A 21589-nucleotide genomic window follows, 5' to 3' on the forward strand; every position below is an offset into this window, starting at 1 on the left:
ATGTTTCACAGCAAATGAACTCTGAAGGAAGTCTCACTATAATTTAAATCAAGATCAATCCTCAAAAAGGCTGCATCTCTGTTTAAAGGAAATTTGTTTTGGCTAAAACTTATAGTTAATGAAAACAATGTTCAATGGTACTCATGTATATGTGATACTTTGTAAACCCAAAATATCCCCCAGAAAGGTGTATGAACTGAGGCTGTCAATAGTAAAAATACATTTGTATCTATATATTTCCTCTTATGATGCTCAACAGTATTGCTCAGACATTTTGTGTGATTTAACTCATGTTATTAATTACTTAACCAACAATTAGAATATAAAGTGATTTGAAGTATGAGGATGAAAAACACCAGGTAACTGGATAATGAAGAGGAGAATATTCTCCAAGTATAAGCAGACACTGCAAATATCATGGAGAAAATAAATTTACAGAGCCCTATAATCTTATTGTTTATGTGCCCAATGGATGACTTGGTTTTTAAAGGCCACAGTTAGCATCTACAGATAACCTATGTACTTCTTACCATTAGTAAGAATTTATTTATTTAACCAAACTTTTCAGGAGAACTGAGCCACTCCAATGAGTAAAAATTACCTACTCACTGCTGAGAGGGGAAAGAGGAGTAGTGTTTAACATTTATACTGAAGGCCTCAATAAAATTGGGGCCTCATTGTGCTAGGCACCATGCCAACATGCCCCAAAATGCTAATACAGTCTACAAGATCAAAGCTAACAGATGGCTGAGAGAGCAAGTGGGTAAAAGAGAACACAGGATAACAAAAACAATAGGAGGTTTAAGCACAGACTAGCTGTGTGTAAAATTCTTAGCCAATCAGTAATAATCATGGATAAACTACAATATATGGATGAAGTTTCAGTATTCAGCTTGTGTTATTTATACCGCTTATAGCAAAATTTCATAAGCCTAAATTCTTTCAGACCCACATCACAGAGGTGACATCAAACTCACACCATCCTCAAACTTTGCAATCAAGCGATTCTCTACCGTGAAGCCTGGATCTTTACTCAGCCAAAACTTTTATTGGTGTAAAATAGAACTGCATATCAAAATCAAACTCTGCCTGTAACTTTCTGCATTCCTTTTTGCACTTATTATAGGTATTTGTATTTTGAACAAGATAGAGATTCTCAGCCTTGGTGTTGCAAATGTGCAGGGGACAGGGACAATCCTGACATTTCCATATGGCTAAATGAAAGAAGGGGCCCAGCTAGATAAAGGAAGATCCTGGTAGTTAAAAGGTTGAGAATCACTAAACTAAGCAGTTATACAACCTACAATGCCTTTTAGTTGCTGAAAAGTCAGATCTAAAGACTGCCCTCACTGATGCAGTTGTAATTATGGAGTAACTCCAGTGCAGTCCATGAAGTTACACTGTATTTACAGCTGTGCCACTCCTTCATTTGTGCTATATACTTTAGCTATAAAAAATGAATAAAATCTATTTCAGTATTAGGATTAGAGGTAGATGAATTGGTGTGTTCTGAATAACATTTAGACCCAATATTTCCACAGAATTCCAACCAAAATTTGTGAAGGATGAAGCAGGTTAATTTTTTTGCTTACACTTAAGGCATGGACAAAAAAACCAATGAGTTAAAAACACTAAGAAGCTTTCTTTGTAATATTTTGAACTCAGCCAAGACCAAGAACCAATGGAAATCTCATTGACACACCTATTCCCATGACATTTTTAGACTGACATGTTTCTTGTAAGTGTTGGATAAGTCTGGATGCTCAGCCAAACTGTTTATAACAGGGGTTCTCAAACTAGGGGTTGGGATGCCTCAGGGGGTCACAAGGTTATTACATGGGGGGGGGTCACAAGCCATCAGCCTCTACCCCAAACCCTGCTTTGCATCCAGCATTTATAATGGTATTCTTCTATATTAAATGTATTTTATTTACAAGGGGATTTGCACTCAGAGGCTTGTCATGTGAAAAGGGTCACCAGTACAAAAGTTTGAGAACCACTGGTTTATAAAGTCATTTTGGCCAAGATTTTCAAAAATACATGCCTAGGCATCATGAATAGGTGGTGTGATTTTCTAAAGTGCTGAGCACCCATGACTTCAATTAAAGTAAATGGAAGCTGCTGGCTACGCAGCTCTTTTGGAGATCAGACAACTTATTTATGTACCTAGAATATGGATTGAGGAGTTTAACGAAGGGCACATTTTTTAAAATCTTGGGTTTGAGATTTGTACAAATTTAATTATGGATATGGTACACCAACACATACCAATCTACTGAAAAAATGCAATAGATTGCCCATTCCCCAGAGAGCCAACACTCAGCACTGAAGATCTTGCCAATATTTTCCCTTCTCCAACATCCTATTCGTGGGGAAATAGACAGTCAGGATGTTATTTAAAGGAACATTAAGTAGGTTTGAGCAAACCTCTATTAAAACACAATTCTTAAATAATTATTTATATGAAGAATAATTAGGAAAAGTAGATCTGAGAGTTATATTTTTGTGTAAATTCCAATAGATGGAATACTTGCGTTGGCATGAATGTCATGGATGGGATTATTTGTTAATATGTTGCTGAAATGCAGGAGATGTTAGCCTTGTGGAAATTTAAGCCTGTACATAAGGAAGGATTTGTTATCATCAAGATTATGAAAAGACAAAATCTGATCAGAAGTTATGCAATGTTTATGTTGGTTTATGATTTAAAACTAATATCCAAAGAATAACAATGCTTCAACTCACTGAGGACAACTCTATGTAATTAACATACATTGCAAAGAAGAGTTTAAGCATTCTGAATGCTTTAAAATGTGTGCACACTTTCAAATGTGTTACTAATTAGCTATATATTATTATTAAGGCTACATTTTAGTCCATGGGCATTTTTAGTAAAAGTCATGGACAGGTCACAAGCAGTAAACAAAACTTGAGGGCCTGTGACCTGTCCATGGCTTCTACTATATATCCCTAACTAAATCTTGGAGGAGGGGTGGCCCGGGGGTGCTGTGGGTGGCAGTCCAGGGGCACCATAGGTGCTGGGGGGGGTGCGGTGGTGGTGTGCAGCCCAGGACACCCGCTGGTGATGGGGAGTGTGTGGCAGGGCTGGCAGGCTCCCTACTTGGCTCCCTGCTTCCCTGAAAGCAGGGACATCCCCCTTGCTCAGCTCCTAAACGGAGGCATGACCAGGCAGCTCTGCGTGCTGCCCCTGCCCCAAATGCCGGCTTCACAGCTCCCATTGGCCAAGAACTATGGCCAATGGGAGCTGCGGGGGTGGTGCCTGCAGGTGGAGGTAGTGCACAGAGCTGCCTGGCCATGCCTCTGTCTAGGAACTGAGTGAGGGGGATGTTGCCACTTTTGGGGACCCCCCTGAGGTGAGTGCCACCCAGAGTCCACCATGCCTCAATGCCCTGCCCCCTCCCACACCCAAATTCCTGCTGCTGCTGGGGGTGCAGTGACCTGAGATTGCCCTAGCAGTGGCCTGTGCGACTGGTGCAGGGGCTGCCTGAGCTGTCCCCAGGCCAGGCACACCAGCTGCTGCAGAAGTCATGGAGGCCACAGAAAGTCACGGAATCTATGACTTCCGTGACTTCTGTGACAAACTCGCAGCCTTAACTATTATCAAAGGCATAGGACTTTACTCCTTGTGACTATGACTAACAGCCTTTCCCCTCTCTCCCTGAACATTTAACTAACAATACTACAGTTGGGTAATGTAAGTATTTCTAAAGCTCCCAGTTAAACATGGCAAGACCTCAGTGTGGGACTGAGGGGCCACAGATTGTCAATTCTGTTTACCAGATCACACTATCCTGTCTATTCCTATTACTCTTTGGAGGAAGTACTTTTTGCCCTCCAAAAAAATAAGCAAAAGCAAAACCAAAACACATGCACAGGTTCAACTGAAATTGAGTGTAGTGCTGTCTGAACAAATCACAAGGGTGACATTTGAAGAAATCTTCTCTAGACTAGGAAATCAATCTTTGTTTGACTTCGGTGGAAGGAAAGATTGAGATAACGAATGCTAAAATGAACTGTAGGGACAGGTTAACTCATCATGTGGCACATACTGCATATGGGGATGATTTTGATTTTTTTTTTTGGCTTAATTAGCTTCCAATATGTACCATTTAACAATAGAGAATTTGGAGGCTCTCTTTCTATCTATTGCTGGATGGTAAAGCAATCCTTACGAAGGCAGTCATTTCTGTAAATGCTGCGTGAAATATTGTGAAGATGTTTGAGTCCCAGTTTTTCAAATATTGAGGACAAGTCTTGAGCACTGCAGAGGGCATGTCTATATCTTTTTTTGCAGCTCTGGAGCCAGAAAACTGGAGAGCTTTTCCGTTGAAGAAGCTAAATTGACAACTGGAACCCGCATATTTACCTCTGCTTCCAAAATAGCAAAACCCATTGTCAGAAACAGTGAACCCAGTTGAGAGAAAGGATTATAGCAACCTTTGCAGGTGTGACTGAAATAAAATAAAAGTCCTAAGGATGGAGGAAATGATCTCTTCTTAACACATTTTTTTGGCTGATAAAGAACAACCTATAAGGAAGTGTAATTATATCCTTTGATCCATTAGGAAAAACTTACTAACTGTCAGGGTGGTTAAAGCACTGGAAAAAACTGTCTACGGAGCTTGCAGACTCTCCGTAGAGGGCAGGCTCCAGGCCCCAGTGCGCCAAGCATTTGCTTGGGGTGGCATGCCGCGGGGGGGAGGGGGGGCTCTGCCAGTTGCTGGAAGGGCGGCAGGCGGCTCCGGTGGACCTCCCGCAGGCGTCCCTGTGGAGGGTCCACTGGCCCCGCGGCTCCGGTGGAGCATCCGCAGGCACGCCTGCAGGAGGTCCACCGGAGCCGCGGGACCGGCGAGCGGCAGAGCGCCCCTGCGGCGTGCCGCCGTGCTTGGGGCAGCAAAATGGCTAGAGCCGGCCCTGTCTCCGTCATTGGAGTTTTAGAGACCAAGTTAGACAAACACCTGTCAGAAATGGTCTAGTCATTCCAGAGGACTGCCATGAGTGCATGGGACTGAACTAGATGACCTATTGAGGTCTGTTTCAGACCTACACTTCTATGATTCTATGCCAGAAATTAAATAATGTTAATTCAGCATGGCCCAATGGATAGAATGCTGAATTGTTAGTCAAGACCTGAATTCTATTTCCATCTCTGCCACTGACTTGCCATATTGCCTTGGGCAAATCACAATCTCTTTGTGGACAAAATTTCTTGCATCTATAAAATGGGAATTATTTTACTTACCTACCTTTGTAAATTAAGTGGAGATCTATGGATGAAAAGTGGTATGGAGATGCTAAGCAAACATTACTCATACACAGGGCCGGCTCTAGGCACCAGCCCTCCAAGCATGTGCTCGGGACGGCACCTTCTAAGGGGCAGCACTCCTCCCCCCCTTTTTTTTTAATTTTAATTTTTTATTTTTTTGCTTGGGGCCTCATTGTCGGGAGCCAGCCCTGGCGCAGCCACTCGCCCGAGCCCGGATCCGCGCCCACTGCCCAGCCCGGCGGTGCCCTGCACAGCCCACTCGGAAACGCGGCGCCGCCGGGAGTGGCAGCGGCAGCAGGACTCCTCCGTCCCCGGCTCCTCCACATTCCGGGAGCCCCGGGCTTGGCTCCGCCTCCATCCCCGGCTCCTCACACAGCCGAGCCCGGGCTGCGGTGGCGGTGAGAGGGGCTCCCGGAGTGTGTGAGGAGCCGGACACAGAGAGAGGGAGGCGGGGACCCCTGGAGCCGAGCCCGGGCTGCGGCAGTGGCGAGAGGGGCTCCCAGAGTCAGGGCTGCCCAGGCGCGGGGGCGGCAAGTGAGGCAATTTCCCCAGGCTCCGGGCCCCGCAGGGTATGTCGCAGGCTCCCCCCGCCTCCATCGGCCCTCATCCCCCGGTGTCTCAGCTGGTGAGGGGGCGGGGCGGGCTGCGAGCAGCAGCCGAGCGGCGGGAACTCAGGCCCCGCTGGAGACACCACGCTGCTGCCGCGCTGTCGGGGAGAGGGGGTAAGCGGCATGGTAAGGGGCTGGGCCGGAGCCGGGCACCCCCCGACCCCATCCCCCCTAGCCCTGACCCCCAGCTCTGTGCCCAGCCCCTCTGAGCCGGGCACCCCCGACTCCATCCCCCACAGCCCTGACCCCCAGCTCTGAGCCCAGCCCCTCTGAGCCGGGCGCCCCCCGACCCCATCCCCCACAGCCCTGACCCCCAGCTCCGAACCCAGCCACTCTGAAGCTGGGCACAATCCCCTGCCCCATCCCCCCCACAGCCCTGACCCCCAGCTCTGAGCCCAGCCCCTCTGAGCTGGAAACCCCCTCACCCCATCCCCCACAGCCCTGACCCCCAGCTCTGAGCACAGCCCCTCTGAGCCGGGCACCCCCCGACCCCATCCCCCCTAGCCCTGACCCCTAGCTCCGAGCCACCCCCCGATACCATCCTCCCTAGTCCAGACCCCCAGCTCTGAGCCCAGCCCCTCTGAGCCGGGTACCCCCCGACCCCATCCCCCCTAGCCCTGACCCCCAGCTCCGAGCCCAGGCCTTGTGAGCTGGGCACCCCCCCAAACCCATCCTCCCCACCCAGCCCTGACCCCCAGCTCCGAACCCAGTCCCTCTGAGCCAGGCACCCCCCAATACCATCCTTCCTAGTCCAGACCCCCAGCTCCGAGCCCAGCCCCTCTGAGCTGGGCACCCCCTGACCCCATCCTCCACAGCCCTGACCCCCAGCTCCGAGCCCAGTCCCTCTGAGCCGGGCACCCCCCAATACCATTTTCCCTAGTCCAGACCCCCAGCTCTGAGCCCAGCCCCTCTGAGCCGGGTACCCCCCGACCCCATCCCCCCTAGCCCTGACCCCCAGCTCCGAGCCCAGGCCTTGTGAGCTGGGCACCCCCCCAAACCCATCCTCCCCACCCAGCCCTGACCCCCAGCTCCGAACCCAGTCCCTCTGAGCCAGGCACCCCCCAATACCATCCTTCCTAGTCCAGACCCCCAGCTCCGAGCCCAGCCCCTCTGAGCTGGGCACCCCCTGACCCCATCCTCCACAGCCCTGACCCCCAGCTCCGAGCCCAGTCCCTCTGAGCCGGGCACCCCCCAATACCATTTTCCCTAGTCCAGACCCCCAGCTCCGAGCCCAGCCCCTCTGAGCCGGGCACCCCCAGACCCCATCCCCCACAGCCCTGACCCTCAGCTCTGAGCCCAGCCCCTCTGAGCTGGGCACCCCCCAACACCATCCTTCCCAGTCCAGACCCCTAGCTCTGAGCCCAGCCCCTCTGAGCTGGGCACCCCCCACAGCCCTGAGCCCCAGCTCCAAGTCCAGCCCCTCTGAGCTGGGCCCCCCCCAACCTACCAGCAGGCCCTGGAATTAGAAAAGGCTAAGCAACAGAACCCAGCCAATCCTAACAACCCTTCGCCAATAATTGTTCCACAGCACAAGAAATTTCTCACCTACAAGGCAGGTGATGACACTGAGGCCTTCTTAGAAAATTTTGAAAGAGTCTGCCTTGGGTACAGCATCTCTGAAGACCAGTACATGGTAGAATTGAGGCCACTGCTCAGTGGACCCTTAGCAGAGGTGGCGTCTGAAATGCCTAAGCAGAAAATGAATGATTATAAACTTTTTCAAACCAAGGCCAGATACAGAATGGGGATAACACCTGAACCTGCCCGTCGGCGGTTCAGAAACCAAAAAATGGAAACCAGATGTGTCATTCCCCAACACGCCTACCACATTGCAAAGAATTATGAAGCCTGGATATCAGGAACAAAGGTTAACAATATGGACGAGCTGCATCTCCTGATCCAAATGGAGCAGTTCTTAGATGGTATTCCTGAGGAAATAGAGAGGTACATCCTAGATGGGAAACACAAAATGGTAATCGAGGCAGGGGAGATTGGAGCCAAATGGATGGAAGTGGCAGAAGAGAAAAAAGCTACTGTCAAGGGGAACGAATACCCCAGAGGGCACACCAACAATAAACCCTACAACCGAGGGCAGCCAAAGACCCCACCTACAACCCAAGGAAAGCCACAGACGCCATATTCTTCCACCTCACCAGTCTCCAGTAACCCACCTCGACCCAGTGACCAGTCAGCTGGAAGATGCTTTAAGTGTAATGAACTGGGACATACAAAGGCCAACTGCCCAAAGAACCCCAACCGAGTGCAGTTCATTACACCACCATCACACCAAAGATCCCCAGGCCCAGATGCCTCTCAAATACCCTTGGAGCGAAGGGAAATGTTGAGAGTGGGCGGAAAGAAGGTTACTGCGTGGAGAGACACGGGGGCACAAGTGTCAACTATCCACCAATCCTTCATCGACCCCAAATACATCAACCCAAAGGCCCAAGTGACAATTTACCCCTTCATCTCACAAGCTGTAGACTTGCCTACAGCTGAACTGCCTGTCCAGTACAAAGGCTGGTCAGGAATGTGGACTTTTGCAGTCTATGACAATTATTCCATCCCCATGCTACTGGGGGAAGACTTGGCCAACCAGGTGAAGCGGACCAAGAGAGTGGGAATGGTTACCTGCAGCCCAGCCAGGCAAGCTTCCAGACCCATTCCTGTTCCTGAGCCGTCCACAGAGGCCCCGTCTGTGTTACAAGAGACCCAGACAGAGGTAGTGGACCCAAATCCCATGCCAACAATGGAAACAGCCACAGTGCTTCCAGTCCCAGACCAGGAACTGGAAAAGCAGGCAGCACCAGAACCGTTGCCAGCACTGACGACAGTGCTTGCAAATCCATCTTCAACCCCAATGCCAGAGGGCGCCAGCGAGCCTGAACTGGCAGAAGTAGCAGACAACTGCAACCAAGAGGCTCAGCCAGAGCCTGAAATACCCCCTGGTGCACCAGCGGAGAGCAGTTCACCAGCAACGGAAACAACCCCATCACCTACATCGCTTCCAGAGGGACCAAGCCCAAGTCCACAGTCTAAGGAAGAACTGGTGTCTCCAGCTTCAAGGGAACAGTTCCAGACTGAGCAGGAAGCAGATGACAGCCTTCAGAAAGCTTGGGCGGCGGTACGGAGCACCCCACCGCCTCTCAGCTCTTCTAATTGATCCTGGTTTGTTGTAGAACAAGGACTTTTGTACAAGGAAACTCTTTCTGGTGGACACCAGGAAGACTGGCATCCGCAAAAACAGTTGGTGGTTCCAACTAAGTACCGGGAAAAGCTCTTAAGCTTAGCCCATGATCATCCCAGTGGCCATGCTGGGGTGAACAGAACCAAAGACCGGTTGGGGAAGTCCTTCCACTGGGAGGGGATGGGCAAGGATGTTGCCAAGTATGTCCGGTCTTGTGAGGTGTGCCAAAGAGTGAGAAAGCCCCAAGACCAGGTCAAGGCCCCTCTACAGCCACTCCCCATAATTGAGGTCCCATTTCAGCGAGTAACTGTGGATATTCTGGGTCCTTTCCCAAAAAAGACACCCAGAGGAAAGCAGTACGTACTGACTTTCGTGGGCTTTGCTACCCGATGGCTGGAAGCAGTAGCTCTAGGCAACACCAGGGCTAAAGCTGTGTGCCTGGCCCTAACAGACATTTTTGCCAGGGTAGGTTGGCCCTCCGACATCCTTACAGATTCAGGATCTAATTTCCTGGCAGGGACCATGAAAGAACTGTGGGACACTCATGGGGTGAACCACTTGGTTGCCACCCTGTACCACCATCAAACCAATGGCCTGGTCGAAAGGTTTAATGGAACTTTGGGGGCCATGATACGTAAATTTGTCACTGAACACTCCAATGACTGGGACCTAGTGTTGCAGCAGTTGCTTTTTGCCTACAGGGCTGTACCGCATCCCAGTTTAGGATTTTCACCGTTTGAACTTGTGTATGGCCACGAGGTTAAGGGGCCATTACAATTGTTAAAGCAGCAATGGGAGGGGTTTACGCCTTCTCCAGGGACTAACATTCTGGACTTTGTAAGCAATCTACAAAACACCCTCCGACACTCTTTAGCCCTTGCTAAAGAAAACCTAAAGGATGCTCAAAAAGAGCAAAAGGCCTGGTATGACAGACATACCAGAGAGTGTTCCTTCAAGGTAGGAGACCAGGTTATGGTCTTGAAGGCGCAACAGGCCGATAAGATGAAAGCATCATGGGAAGGGCTATTCACGGTCCAAGAGCGCCTGGGAGCTGTTAACTACCTCATAGCCTTTCCCAATTCCTCCCTAAAGGCCAGAGTGTACCATGTTAATTCTCTCAAGCCCTTTTATTCCAGAGACTTACAGGTTTGTAAGTTTACAGTCCAGGGAGGAGATGACGCTGAGTGACCTGACAGTGTCTACTACGAAGGGAAAAAAGACAAGGGCATGGAAGAGGTGAACCTCTCAACCACCCTGGAACGTCTGCAGCGGCGACAAATAAAGGAGCTGTGCACTAGCTTCGCCCCATTGTTCTCAGCCACCCCAGGATGGACTGAACGGGCATACCACTCCATTGAAACAGGTAATGCTCACCCAATTAGAACCCCACCCTACCGGGTGTCTCCTCACGCCCAAGCTGCTATAGAATGGGAGATCCAGAACATGCTACAGATGGGTATAATCTGCTCATCTACCAGTGCATGGGCATCTCCAGTGGTTCTGGTACACAAACCAGATGGGGAAATACACTTTTATGTGGACTACTGTAAGCTAAATGCGGTAACTCGTCCAGACAACTATCCAATGCCACGCACCGATGAGCTATGGGAAAAGTTGGGACGTGCCCAATTCATATCTACAATAGACTTAACGAAGGGGTACTGGCAAGTACCGCTAGATGAACCTGCCAAGGAAAGGTCAGCATTCATCACCCATGCGGGGGTGTACGAATTTAATATACTTCCTTTCGGGCTGCAAAATGCACCCGCCACCTTCCAGAGGCTGGTAGATGGTCTACTAGCAGGACTGGGCGAATATGCAGTTGCCTACCTCGATGATGTGGCAATCTTTTCTGACTCCTGGCCTGAACACCTAGAACACCTGGAAAAGGTCTTTGAGCGCATCAGGCAGGCTGGACTAACTGTTAAGGGCAAAAAGTGTCAAATAGGCCAAAACAGAGTGACCTACCTGGGACACCAGGTGGGTCGAGGAACCATAAACCCCCTACAGGCCAAGGTGGATGCTATCCAAAAGTGGCCTGTCCCAAAGTCAAAGAAACAGGTCCAATCCTTCTTAGGCTTGGCCAGGTACTACAGGCGATTTGTACCACACTACAGCCAAATCGCTGCCCCACTGACCGACCTGACCAAAAAGACCCAGCCAAATGCAGTCAAGTGGACTAATGAGTGTCAGAAGGCCTTTACCCAGCTTAAGGCGACGCTCATGTCGGACCCTGTGCTAAGGGCCCTTGACTTTGACAAACCATTCCTAGTAACAACCAATGCATCTGAGCGTGGTATAGGAGCAGTTCTCATGCAGGAAGAACCGGATCGCAACTTCCACCCTGTCGTGTTTCTCAGCAAGAAACTGTCTGAGAGGGAAAGCCACTGGTCAGTCAGTGAAAAGGAATGCTACGCCCATACGTTTGGGGACGGCGGTTCCAGCTACAAACCGACCAGGCTGCGCTAAAGTGGCTTCATACTGCCAAGGGAAACAACAAAAAACTGCTTCAATGGAGTTTAGCTCTCCAAGATTTTGATTTTGAAATTCAACACATTTCAGGAGCTTCTAACAAAGTAGCTGATGCACTCTCTCGTGAAAGTTTCCCAAAATCCACTGGTTGAAATTTGTCCTTGAAATGTAGAAAGTCATGTAGTTTACATACTTAGTAGTATATGTAAAGGTGTATGTGTTGTATTAATCTGTTTATTTTAGAGTTCTAGGAAGAAATCGCCGGCAGTGAGGTTCCCCACTGTCTGCGATTTGGTGGGCGTGTCATAAACAGATTGTTAAGGATTAATGTCCCTTCTACCTGTAAAGGGTTACAAGCAGGGAACTGGACACCTGACCAGAAGACCAATCAGAAGACAAGATACTTTTAAATTTGGGTGGAGGGAAGCTTTTGTGTGTGTTCTTTGTCCGCTGTGTTTTTCTTCTCTTGGAGGGTCTGAGAGAGACCAGACATTACTACAGGCTCTCTAAGTTTCTTTTGAAATAGTAAGTAAAAACAGGCGGTTTAGGCTTTTTGATTGTTTTACTCTATTTGCAGTTGTGGATCTGGCTGGTTAACTTTTATATGTGTAGTTGCTGGGAATATTTTGATTTGTATTGGTACTGGGGGGAAAGTCTCTTTCTGGTGTAATAGTAATAGGATGAAATTTAATAGTGAAAAGTGCAAGGTCATGCACTTAGGGATTAATAATAAGAACTTTAGATATAGATTGGGGACGCATCAGTTGGAAGCAACAGAGGAGGAGAAGGACCTTCGGGTATTGGTAGATCGCAGGATGACTATGAGCCGCCAATGTGATATGGCCATTAAAAAAGCTAATGCGGTTTTAGGATGCATCAGGCGAGGTATTTCCAGCAAAGATAAGGAGGTGTTAGTACCATTATATAAGGCGCTGGTGAGACCCCACCTGGAATAGTGTGTGCAGTTCTGGTCTCCCATGTTTAAGAAGGATGAATTCAAACTGGAACAGGTTCAGAGACTGGCTACTAGGATAATCCGAGGAATGGAAAACCTGTCCTATGAAAGGAGACTCAAAGAAGGAACAATCAGTTTCACACATACAGAATGGGAGGAGACTGTCTAGGAAGGAGTATGGCAGAAAGAGATCTAGGGGTCATAGTGGACCACAAGCTAAATATTAGTCAACAGTGTGATACTGTTGCAAAAAAAGCAAACGTGATTCTGGGATGCATTAACAGGTGTGTTGTAAACAAGACACGAGAAGTCATTCTTCCGCTTTACTCTGCGCTGGTTAGGCCTCAACTGGAGTATTGTGTCCAGTTCTGGGCACCGCATTTCAAGAAAGATGTGGAGAAATTGGAGAGGGTCCAGAGAAGAGCAACAAGAATGATTAAAGGTCTTGAGAACATGACCTATGAAAGAAGGCTGAAGGAATTGGGTTTGTTTAGTTTGGAAAAGAGAAGACTGAGAGGGGACATGATAGCGTTTTCAGGTATCTAAAAGGGTGTCATCAGGAGGAGGGAGAAAACTTGTTCACCTTAGCCTCCAATGATAGAACAAGAAGCAATGGGCTTAAACTGCAGCAAGGGAGATTTAGGTTGGACATTAGGAAAAAGTTCCTAACTGTCAGGGTAGTTAAACACTGGAATAGATTGCCTAGGGAAGTTGTGGAATCTCCATCTCTGGAGATATTTAAGAGTAGGTTAGATAAATGTCTATTAGGGATGGTCTAGACAGTATTTGGTCCTGCCATGAGGGCAGGGGACTGGACTCGATGACCTCTCGAGGTCCCTTCCAGTCCTAGAGTCTATGAGTCTATGAGCTTGGCTTGTTTAGTCTAGCCAAAAGAAGGCTGAGGGGGGATATGCTTCCTCTTTATAAATATATCAGAGGGATTAATATTAGGGAGGGAGAGGAATTATTTAAGCTTAGTCCCAATGTCGATACAAAAACGAATGGGTATAAACTGGACACTAGGAAGTTTAGACTTGAAATTAGACGAAGGTTTCTAACCATTAGAGGAGTGGAGTTCTGGAACAGCCTTCCAAGGGGAGTAGTGGGGGCAAAAGACATATCTGGCTTTAAGATTAAGCTTGATAAGTTTATGGAAGGGATGGTATGATGGGAGAGCCTAATTTTGGCAATTGATCTTTGATTATCGTCAGATAGGTATGCCTAGTGGTTGGTGATGGGATGTTGGATGGGATGGGATCTGAGTTACTGCAGAGAATTCTTTTCTGAGTGCTGGCTGGTGAGTCTTTCCCACATGCTCAGGGTTTAGCTGATCATCATAGTTGGGGTTGGGAGGGAATTTTCCTCCAGGGAAGATTGGCAGAGGCCCTGGAGGTTCTTCGCCTCCCCTGCAGCGTGGGGCATGGGTCACTTGCTGGTGGATTCTCTGCAGCTTGAGGTCTTCAAACCACAATTTGAAGACTTCAATAACTCAGGCATAGGTTAGGGGTTTGTTATAGAAGTGGATGGGTAGGGTTCTGTGGCCTGCTTTGTGCAGGGGGTCGGACTAGATGATCACATTGGTCCCTTCTGACCCTAGAATCTATGAATCTATGGTGTCTGTAAGCTATAGGACCCTGTAATATTTACATCTTGAAGTTACAGAGATAATTCTTTACTTTTTCCTTTCTTTTATTAAAATATTTCTTTTTAGAGAACCTGATTGATTTTTTTTCTTGTTTCCCTTGTTTTATTCCAAGGGATTGGGATAACTCACCAGGACGGGTGGGGAAGACGGGAGGGGGGAGAGATAGAATCTCTCTCTGTTTTCCTTGAATCTGTTTGCCTCTTTGTGGAAGGGAAGGGAGATGCTTCTCTGTATGGTGATTTAAGAGGTTGGATCAGTATCTCTTAGGATAGCCCAGGAAGGGAAATTCTGGGAGGGGGAAAGGTGGGGGAATGGTTTATTTCTCCTTGTTTTAAGAACCCAAGGGATCTGGGTTCTTGGGGTCCCCAGGGAAGGTTGGGGAGGTCAGAGTGCCCCAAAACACTATATTTTTGGGTGGTGGCAGTGCTATCAGATCTAAGCTGGTAATTAAGCTTAGAGGATTCAGGTGCTAGTATCTCATTTTCTGAACTCTAAGGTTCAGATCTGAGAGGGAATGCTATGACAAGTGCACACACAGTTCTCCTTCTAGGAATAGGATGAGAGAGAGAACGAATCACATACAACAGATATTAGTCACTTATTTTTATGCACTACTGGAAAGTACTTGGATACTACAATGATTAGGGCTATATAAGAATCTGCGTAGAATTATGTCCTATAACTAAATATATTGATATTAGATTTGTAAAAAAATTGTTTATCTAACCAGTACATCTTGTGATGAATGTATTAGAGATTTGTAACTAAAATCATTCTTAAAAAATAATGTCCAAAATGATACGTAAGAAAAAAGGAAATGTCTTCTATCATATATACCTTTTTCCACAATCTCCCCTGAAATAAATGCTCACACATTTTCTTAGAGTCAAGCAAAACTACAACAGATAGGTAGCTTGAATAGAGTTTATTAGAGAATATTTATTATGGATTAAGGAAAGAGAACATTAGAGACAAAATATCTTATTAAAAATCAAAATATTCTAATATCTTTTTATATTTATAATTTTTTCCATACAAAAATCAACTCTAAAAAATTTGTCGTAATTGGAAGCAGAATAAAAACATTTTTATAGGACATTTTAAAAAAAAAATCAAATTGTAAATTGATTGTACATCATCCAGTGGATAATTTCAGAAAAGAAGTTTAGAAAAAAAAACATTAAGGCCACTGAATGCATTTTAGTTACAGTTCGTGGTAACGTAATTGGCTGGGAAGATGCCAGTTTGTCCTCGGATGCTTCCTTCCCACCAGTCAAACTGTGAATTTGTTTTGGTTTTGACAATGATTTTATCTCCAGCTTTGAAATTCAAGTCACCTGGTTGCTGTCCTTCAAATGAATAAAGTGCGGTCACTTCCACAGGTTTACTCCAATTCTCTAAAAAGAAAGATAAATTGAAATCTTATTTTATTTTTAAAAGATTTTATTAATATGTTGAATTTCATGTACAGTATATTCTCAAATTCAGTATCCCTAAAAGATGGAAATAATCACTAATAAGGGTAACAAATTCAGTGTATTATAGTTTTATACACACACACTCTCTTTCTCTCTAACTGCAGATGTGATGAAGCTCATTTTCAATACATTCTCAAACTGGTCTGTCATAGGGACGGTGTCTCTAGCCTCTGTTTGCCAGAAGCTGGGAATAGGCAACAGGGGATGGATCACTTGATGATTACCTGTTCTGTTCATTCCCTCTGAAGCATCTGGCATTGGGCATTGACAGAAGACAGGACACTAGGCTAGATGGACCTTTTGTCTGACCCAGTATGGCCATTCTTTTAATAAATATGTCAAGACGCCATGAGCACAGTGAAAACAGAACCTCAATACACAGATTGCTAGTCTTCCTCTTCAAGGGATCAATCCTGCACCATAAAGTGACTGGGAGCAGGACAAAGCCCCAGGGTGTTGAACAATCTGCATTCTCTAAGACATAGCTGGACACAGTGTGCAAAATTTTAAGAGCTATTATGGAATAACATTAAGTGTCAGGTACATTTTTTCAAGCCCTGACTCCACTAATACCCAAGTAGCACCCCATCTCCCAAATAATAAATGGCTCTCATTCCCATGATATTGGGTCATTATTATACAATCAAATCTATCTATAAAATAAGACAGGAGTATGTGTAAGAAGATGTACATAAGAGCTATTCCCTCTATTTAGGTGAACCTGGCAATGGAATAATATGTATCTAAAACAAGGAATAATCCAGTAATTAAAGGAATTAAAACAAAATAATGACACCAAAAAATTATTTTGCATGCAGACCATATCACATGAATATTATCTTACCTGAAAGTCTTTGACAAAATAAAAAGAAACTGAAGGTTTCAAAGAGTCTAATTTTAAAGTAAATTATATAAAATCAGAAATTGTGGCCGCTAAGGCTGTCATTAATCACAGTTAACTCAAAAAAATTAATCGTGATTACTTGCAGTTTTAATCACACTGTTAAACAATAGAATATCAATTGAAATTTATTACATATTTTTGGATGTTTTTCTACATTTTTAAATATATTGATTTCAATTACAACACAGAATACAAAGTGTACAGTGCTCACTTTATAGCATTATTTTTATTACAAACATTTGCACTGCAAAAATTATAAACAAAAGAAACAGTATTTTTCAATTCACCTCATCCAAGTACTGTAGTGCAATCTCTTTATTGTGAAAGGGCAACTTACAAATGTAGATTTTTTTTTTGTTACATAACTGCACTCAAAACCAAAACAATGTAAAACTTTAGAGCCTACAAGTCCACTCAGTCCTACTTTTTGTTCAGCCAATCGTTAAGACAAACAAGTTTGTCTATATTTACAGGAGATAATGCTGCCCACTTATTTACAACGTCACCAGAAAGTGAGAAAAGGAGTTCGCATGGGACTTTTGTAGCTGGCATTGCAAGGTATTTGCCAGATATGCTAAACATTTGTATGCCCCTTCATGCTTCAGCTGCCATTCCAGTGGACATGCTTCCATGCTGATGATGCTCATTAAATAAATAATGCGTTAATTAAATTGGTGACTGAACTCTTTGGGGGAGAAATGTATGTCTCCGGCTCTATTTTACCAGCATTCTGCCATATATTCCATGTTAGAATAGTCTCGGATGATGACTCAGCACATGTTCATTTTAAGAACAGATCTGACAAAATGCAAAGAAGGTACCAATGTGAGATTTATAAAGATAGCTACAGCACTTGACCCAAGGCTTAAGAATATGAAGTGCCTTCCAAAATCTGAGAAGGATGAGGTGTGGAGCTTGCTTTCAGAAGTCTTAAAAGAGCAAAGCTCTGATGTGGAAGCTACAGAACCCAAACTACCAAAAAAGAAAATCAACCTTCTGCTGGTGGCATATGACTCAGAAGATGAAAATGAACATGCATCCTTTGGGTTGTTATCAAGCAGAACCCCTCATCAGCATGGACACATGTCCTCTGGAATGGTGATTGAAGCATGAAGGGACACATGTATCTGGCATGTAAATATCTTGCGACACTGGCTACAACAGTGCCATGCAAATACCTGTTCTCACTTTCATATGACACTGTAAACAAGAAGTAGGCAGCATTGTCTCCTGCAAATGTAGACAAACTTGTTTGTTTAAGGGATTGGCTGAATAGGAAGTAGGACTTAGACTTGTAGGCTCTACAGTTTTACATTGTTTTATTTTTAAATGCAGTTTTTTTTGTACAAAATTTACATTTGTAAGGTCAAATTTCATGAAAAAGAGATTGAACTGCAGTACTTGTATTAGGTGATTGAAAAATACAATTCCTTGTGTTTTTTACAATGAAAAATAATAAAAGTAATAAATAATAAAAAATAAATATAATGAACCCTGTACACTTTGTATTCTGTGTTGTAACTGAAATCAATATATTTGAAAATGTAGAAAACATCCAAAGTATTTAAATTATATTGTATTCTATTATTGTTTAACAATGTGATTAATTGAAATTGAAACAGGTGCCTCATTTTGTGCAACTCTGAGGAATATTCTAATGAACTTTGATAAATTGCAAGAAGTGATATCACAAATTAATAAATTAATAAAATCTTGGCAAAATCGAATACACTGAAAACGTCATGGTTAGGAATGGTGGCTACAATCAACATGGAATTTCTCCCTATACATGGCTTACTATTTCTAACTGTCCCTTTAGAAGTCCCCAGAATATTTTAAAATATCTGCTAAATACTATTTCTAACTTTGTAAGGAAGGATAAAGGCCATGAGATGTTACTCAATTTGCTTGAGCCTAACTGTGATACCCTTACACACATTTGGTAGTACCTTACTCTGCAAATAGTCCAAATGGCATCAATGGTTTTCACACCAAGTATCGTACTATTCAATGTGAGTAGGGTATCATATTCTGGCCTTTTATGGTCTGATTTTTACTGGCAGCTTGAGAGGATGCCAAGTAAGTCAAAACTGGGTTTTTGATGGAAAGCAAGACAGCTTTAATTAAGCAGCTACCACAATACATTTTAGCACACATCTCTTAAAGAACGTTTTCAGCTTTAAAATGCCCAATTGCTTTCTCATGTAGTACATGTTTGCACTGGTAATCAACAAAAGCACATTTACAATTCTGTTCTGAGAGAAACTCACCAACTTTTTCAGTCAACATTCTGCTACTGAAATGACTCAAACCCCAATAAAATGACATTCTTATATATTTTTTTACTTTAGAGGTTTCACATTCCTGAACATTATGGTGGTTTAAAACATTGAAGAAAAAAGGTGAGTAAAATATCTCAGAGGGGGAAAAATAGAAATGCAAGTGTCACCTAACAAATTACATTTTGAAGAATTAAAACAGTCATAACTTCTTTTTAAAGGCAGTTCAAATTTAAATGTCTAATTTTGTCTATTAAATGTAACAATAACACAAACATTAAGCATTGCTTAGATGATCTACTCTTATAAATGTAGAAATCATGCTCTGAGCTGTTTCTCCAAACATGGTGTCATGTCTCATTTGCTATATATTTAAAATTTCCTCCCATTTTCCTGCTCGGTCTTTACAGTTAAATGTGTCTTTGGCCACTGAATAGCACATTCAGAGTCTGCTAATGGAGACAGGTGATGCTATTGGGTAAAAGAAGACACCTCAAAGGGAATGGTTAACACCTATGTGGCCTCCACTGGGCCCCTTCATATCATTTGTGTAATCCTGCTCCCACTGTAGTCAATGGCAAGACTCCTACTGACTTCAGTAGGAACAGAATTAGGCCATAGGTTTTCTCCCTACTTGCCATTTACATCATCTAAATACTTGTGGATAATTATCATGTCTCCTCAGCCCTGTTGTCATTGTTTAGCCAATATATAAATATTTTAGTACTTTTAATCTTTCCTCATAAATTAATCCTTCCAACCTCCTAATGATTTTTGTTGCTCTTCTCTTAACTCCCTGAGCTCTGACTCTGGGCATCTTTACACAAAAAAGTTGCACTGGTTTAACTAAAATCAGTTTTTAAATTGAGTTAAAGAAACAAGTGCAAACCCTCTGTGTGAACACACCTAAATCAATACACAACTGGCTCATATCAATTAAGTTTATCTCAGGGAGTTCAGAGAAGTGCAAGAGAAATTATTAGAAGGTTGGATGGGTGGACTGACTGAAGAGGAAAGATTAAATAAACATTGACCAACCAATGACAACAGGGTTGGGAAGACATGATAATTGGCAACAAAATCTTAAAAAACATAAGCACTTAGGGAGGAAGTTCATGGCCACATCCTGCTTTCACTGAAGTTGATGGGAAGTCTTGCCACTGACTTCAGTGGGAGCAATACTCATTTCTTAGGGCTTGTCTATGTTACCCACTGGATCAACGGGCAGCGGGGGTCGACAGCTGCGTGGAAGGGACGGGGGCAAGGCTGGAGGCAGTACAGCTGTGCTGGAGGAGCTACCAGCATGGGGCACTGGCTCCTGGGAGTGGAAGCTCCACATTCTGCTCCTTTCACCACTCCGGTTCTGGGGAGAGCCCTGCAGTTCCGCGGATACTGATTTATATCTGTGGATATCCACACCTGCAGATATAAATTTGTATCTGCACAAGGCTCTACTGAAGTCTGCATTTAAAAGGACTAACATCCCTGTTTCAGACTTTACTGACTATACCATATTCAGGGCCTAAATCAATCTCACTTTAGAAGACCATGAGATTTTCCATGTCTTTTTAAAGAAAAATATTTACTTTTGTAAAGAAAACATTTTAAAATGTTCCTTTGCAGTCCCCACTTTTAGGTTCTCATCCCTACACCACAACAGTGCCCAAACTCAAACTTCATGTACACATAGGCCACTTTTGAAACTGACTAATTAACTACAGCCTTATTCTCCATACCCATCACAACCTAGCTGATCACCACTGCCATCAGCCAGAACTGTCAAATTCTGTCAGCTACTTCTGGTTTTGCTCCCAGTCTGCCTCACCAGACCCACTCTCACAGAGCAAAGGCAGACAGGCTGAGCAGCAGGGGATGTAAACTGGGCCTTTAAGGGAGCACAAGGGCTGAGCAGGGCTGTGAGGGGAGAGAACAGAAGGAGTGCAAGGAAGCTAAACTGTGAGAGCTATGCTGTGCAAGATGGGCTGGAGTTTATGTGCGGGAAGAGGTACTCTGGAAGGTAGAGGGGACCCAGTATGTATGCACCACTACCCCAACTCTTACAGACAAAACCATCCCTTACCTCTGCCCTTCAGAACTCTTCAATGGGCGTTTGCCCCACAACCTTCCCTGGCTGTCCCTGACACACCACTTGAGCTGGCTGCATGATATCCAGTTGGTCTAACTCCAAACTGCACCCAGAAAATGTCTGTATGTTCTTGTGCCTCATACCATCCACTTCCTTGCCCTTATGTCCTGCCCTGATACCAAGTGATGGTACCTCTTGCCACTTAATGAGGGCAAGGAACCCCAGTGGGAAAGATTGTACTCCACTCAGTTCCATGGCTCACCGGGGAAATTAGATGGCAGCTTCTCCTCAGAGCCATGAGCACAAGTGTGTACCTGGTGTGGCTTATGAACTCCACCAACAGCTGTCTCTTTTGTGATGAGAGGGAGACCGTGGACCACATCTATGTAGAATGCATCCGGTTGCAGTGCCTCATCTGGCTCCTCCAGAACCTTACTGAGGTTCTGGCTGCATTTCTCCCAATGTCGTGACTTATGCATACCACATCTGTGGCCCCACAAAGTATTGGGACCTCCTCATCAACCTACTTCCGGCGCTGGCCAAGGTGGCCATCCATCACATCAGGAGGAGAAAGTTGGACAGGGTTCGGGGGGTGCTCTGGTCCCTTACTCAATCATGCCTGTAGGCAGAGTTCATCTGGGCAGTATCCACTGACTCCCTAAATGCCTTTGAAGAGCAGTGGGCACTG

The 21589-nt window shown here is 45.0% G+C and overlaps 2 protein-coding genes across 5 annotated transcripts in view; both read right to left on the reverse strand.

Moving 5' to 3' along the window:
* Positions 1–21589, reverse strand: part of ALKAL2 (ALK and LTK ligand 2) — a 485537-nt gene that overhangs the window by 296131 nt on the left and 167817 nt on the right. The gene's annotated exons all lie outside the window — the stretch shown is intronic.
* SH3YL1 (SH3 and SYLF domain containing 1) overlaps positions 15060–21589 on the reverse strand; it is a 115260-nt gene continuing 108730 nt past the window's right edge. For all 3 annotated transcript variants that reach the window (XM_050950921.1, XM_050950919.1, XM_050950920.1), the window contains one exon: positions 15060–15551. In XM_050950921.1, coding sequence (XP_050806878.1) covers positions 15355–15551 — 197 coding nt within the window. In that variant the 3' untranslated portion in view covers positions 15060–15354. The remainder of the gene's footprint in view (positions 15552–21589) is intronic.

This window comes from Gopherus flavomarginatus, chromosome 4, assembly GCF_025201925.1.
Source record: "Gopherus flavomarginatus isolate rGopFla2 chromosome 4, rGopFla2.mat.asm, whole genome shotgun sequence".
NCBI lineage: Eukaryota > Metazoa > Chordata > Testudines > Testudinidae > Gopherus > Gopherus flavomarginatus.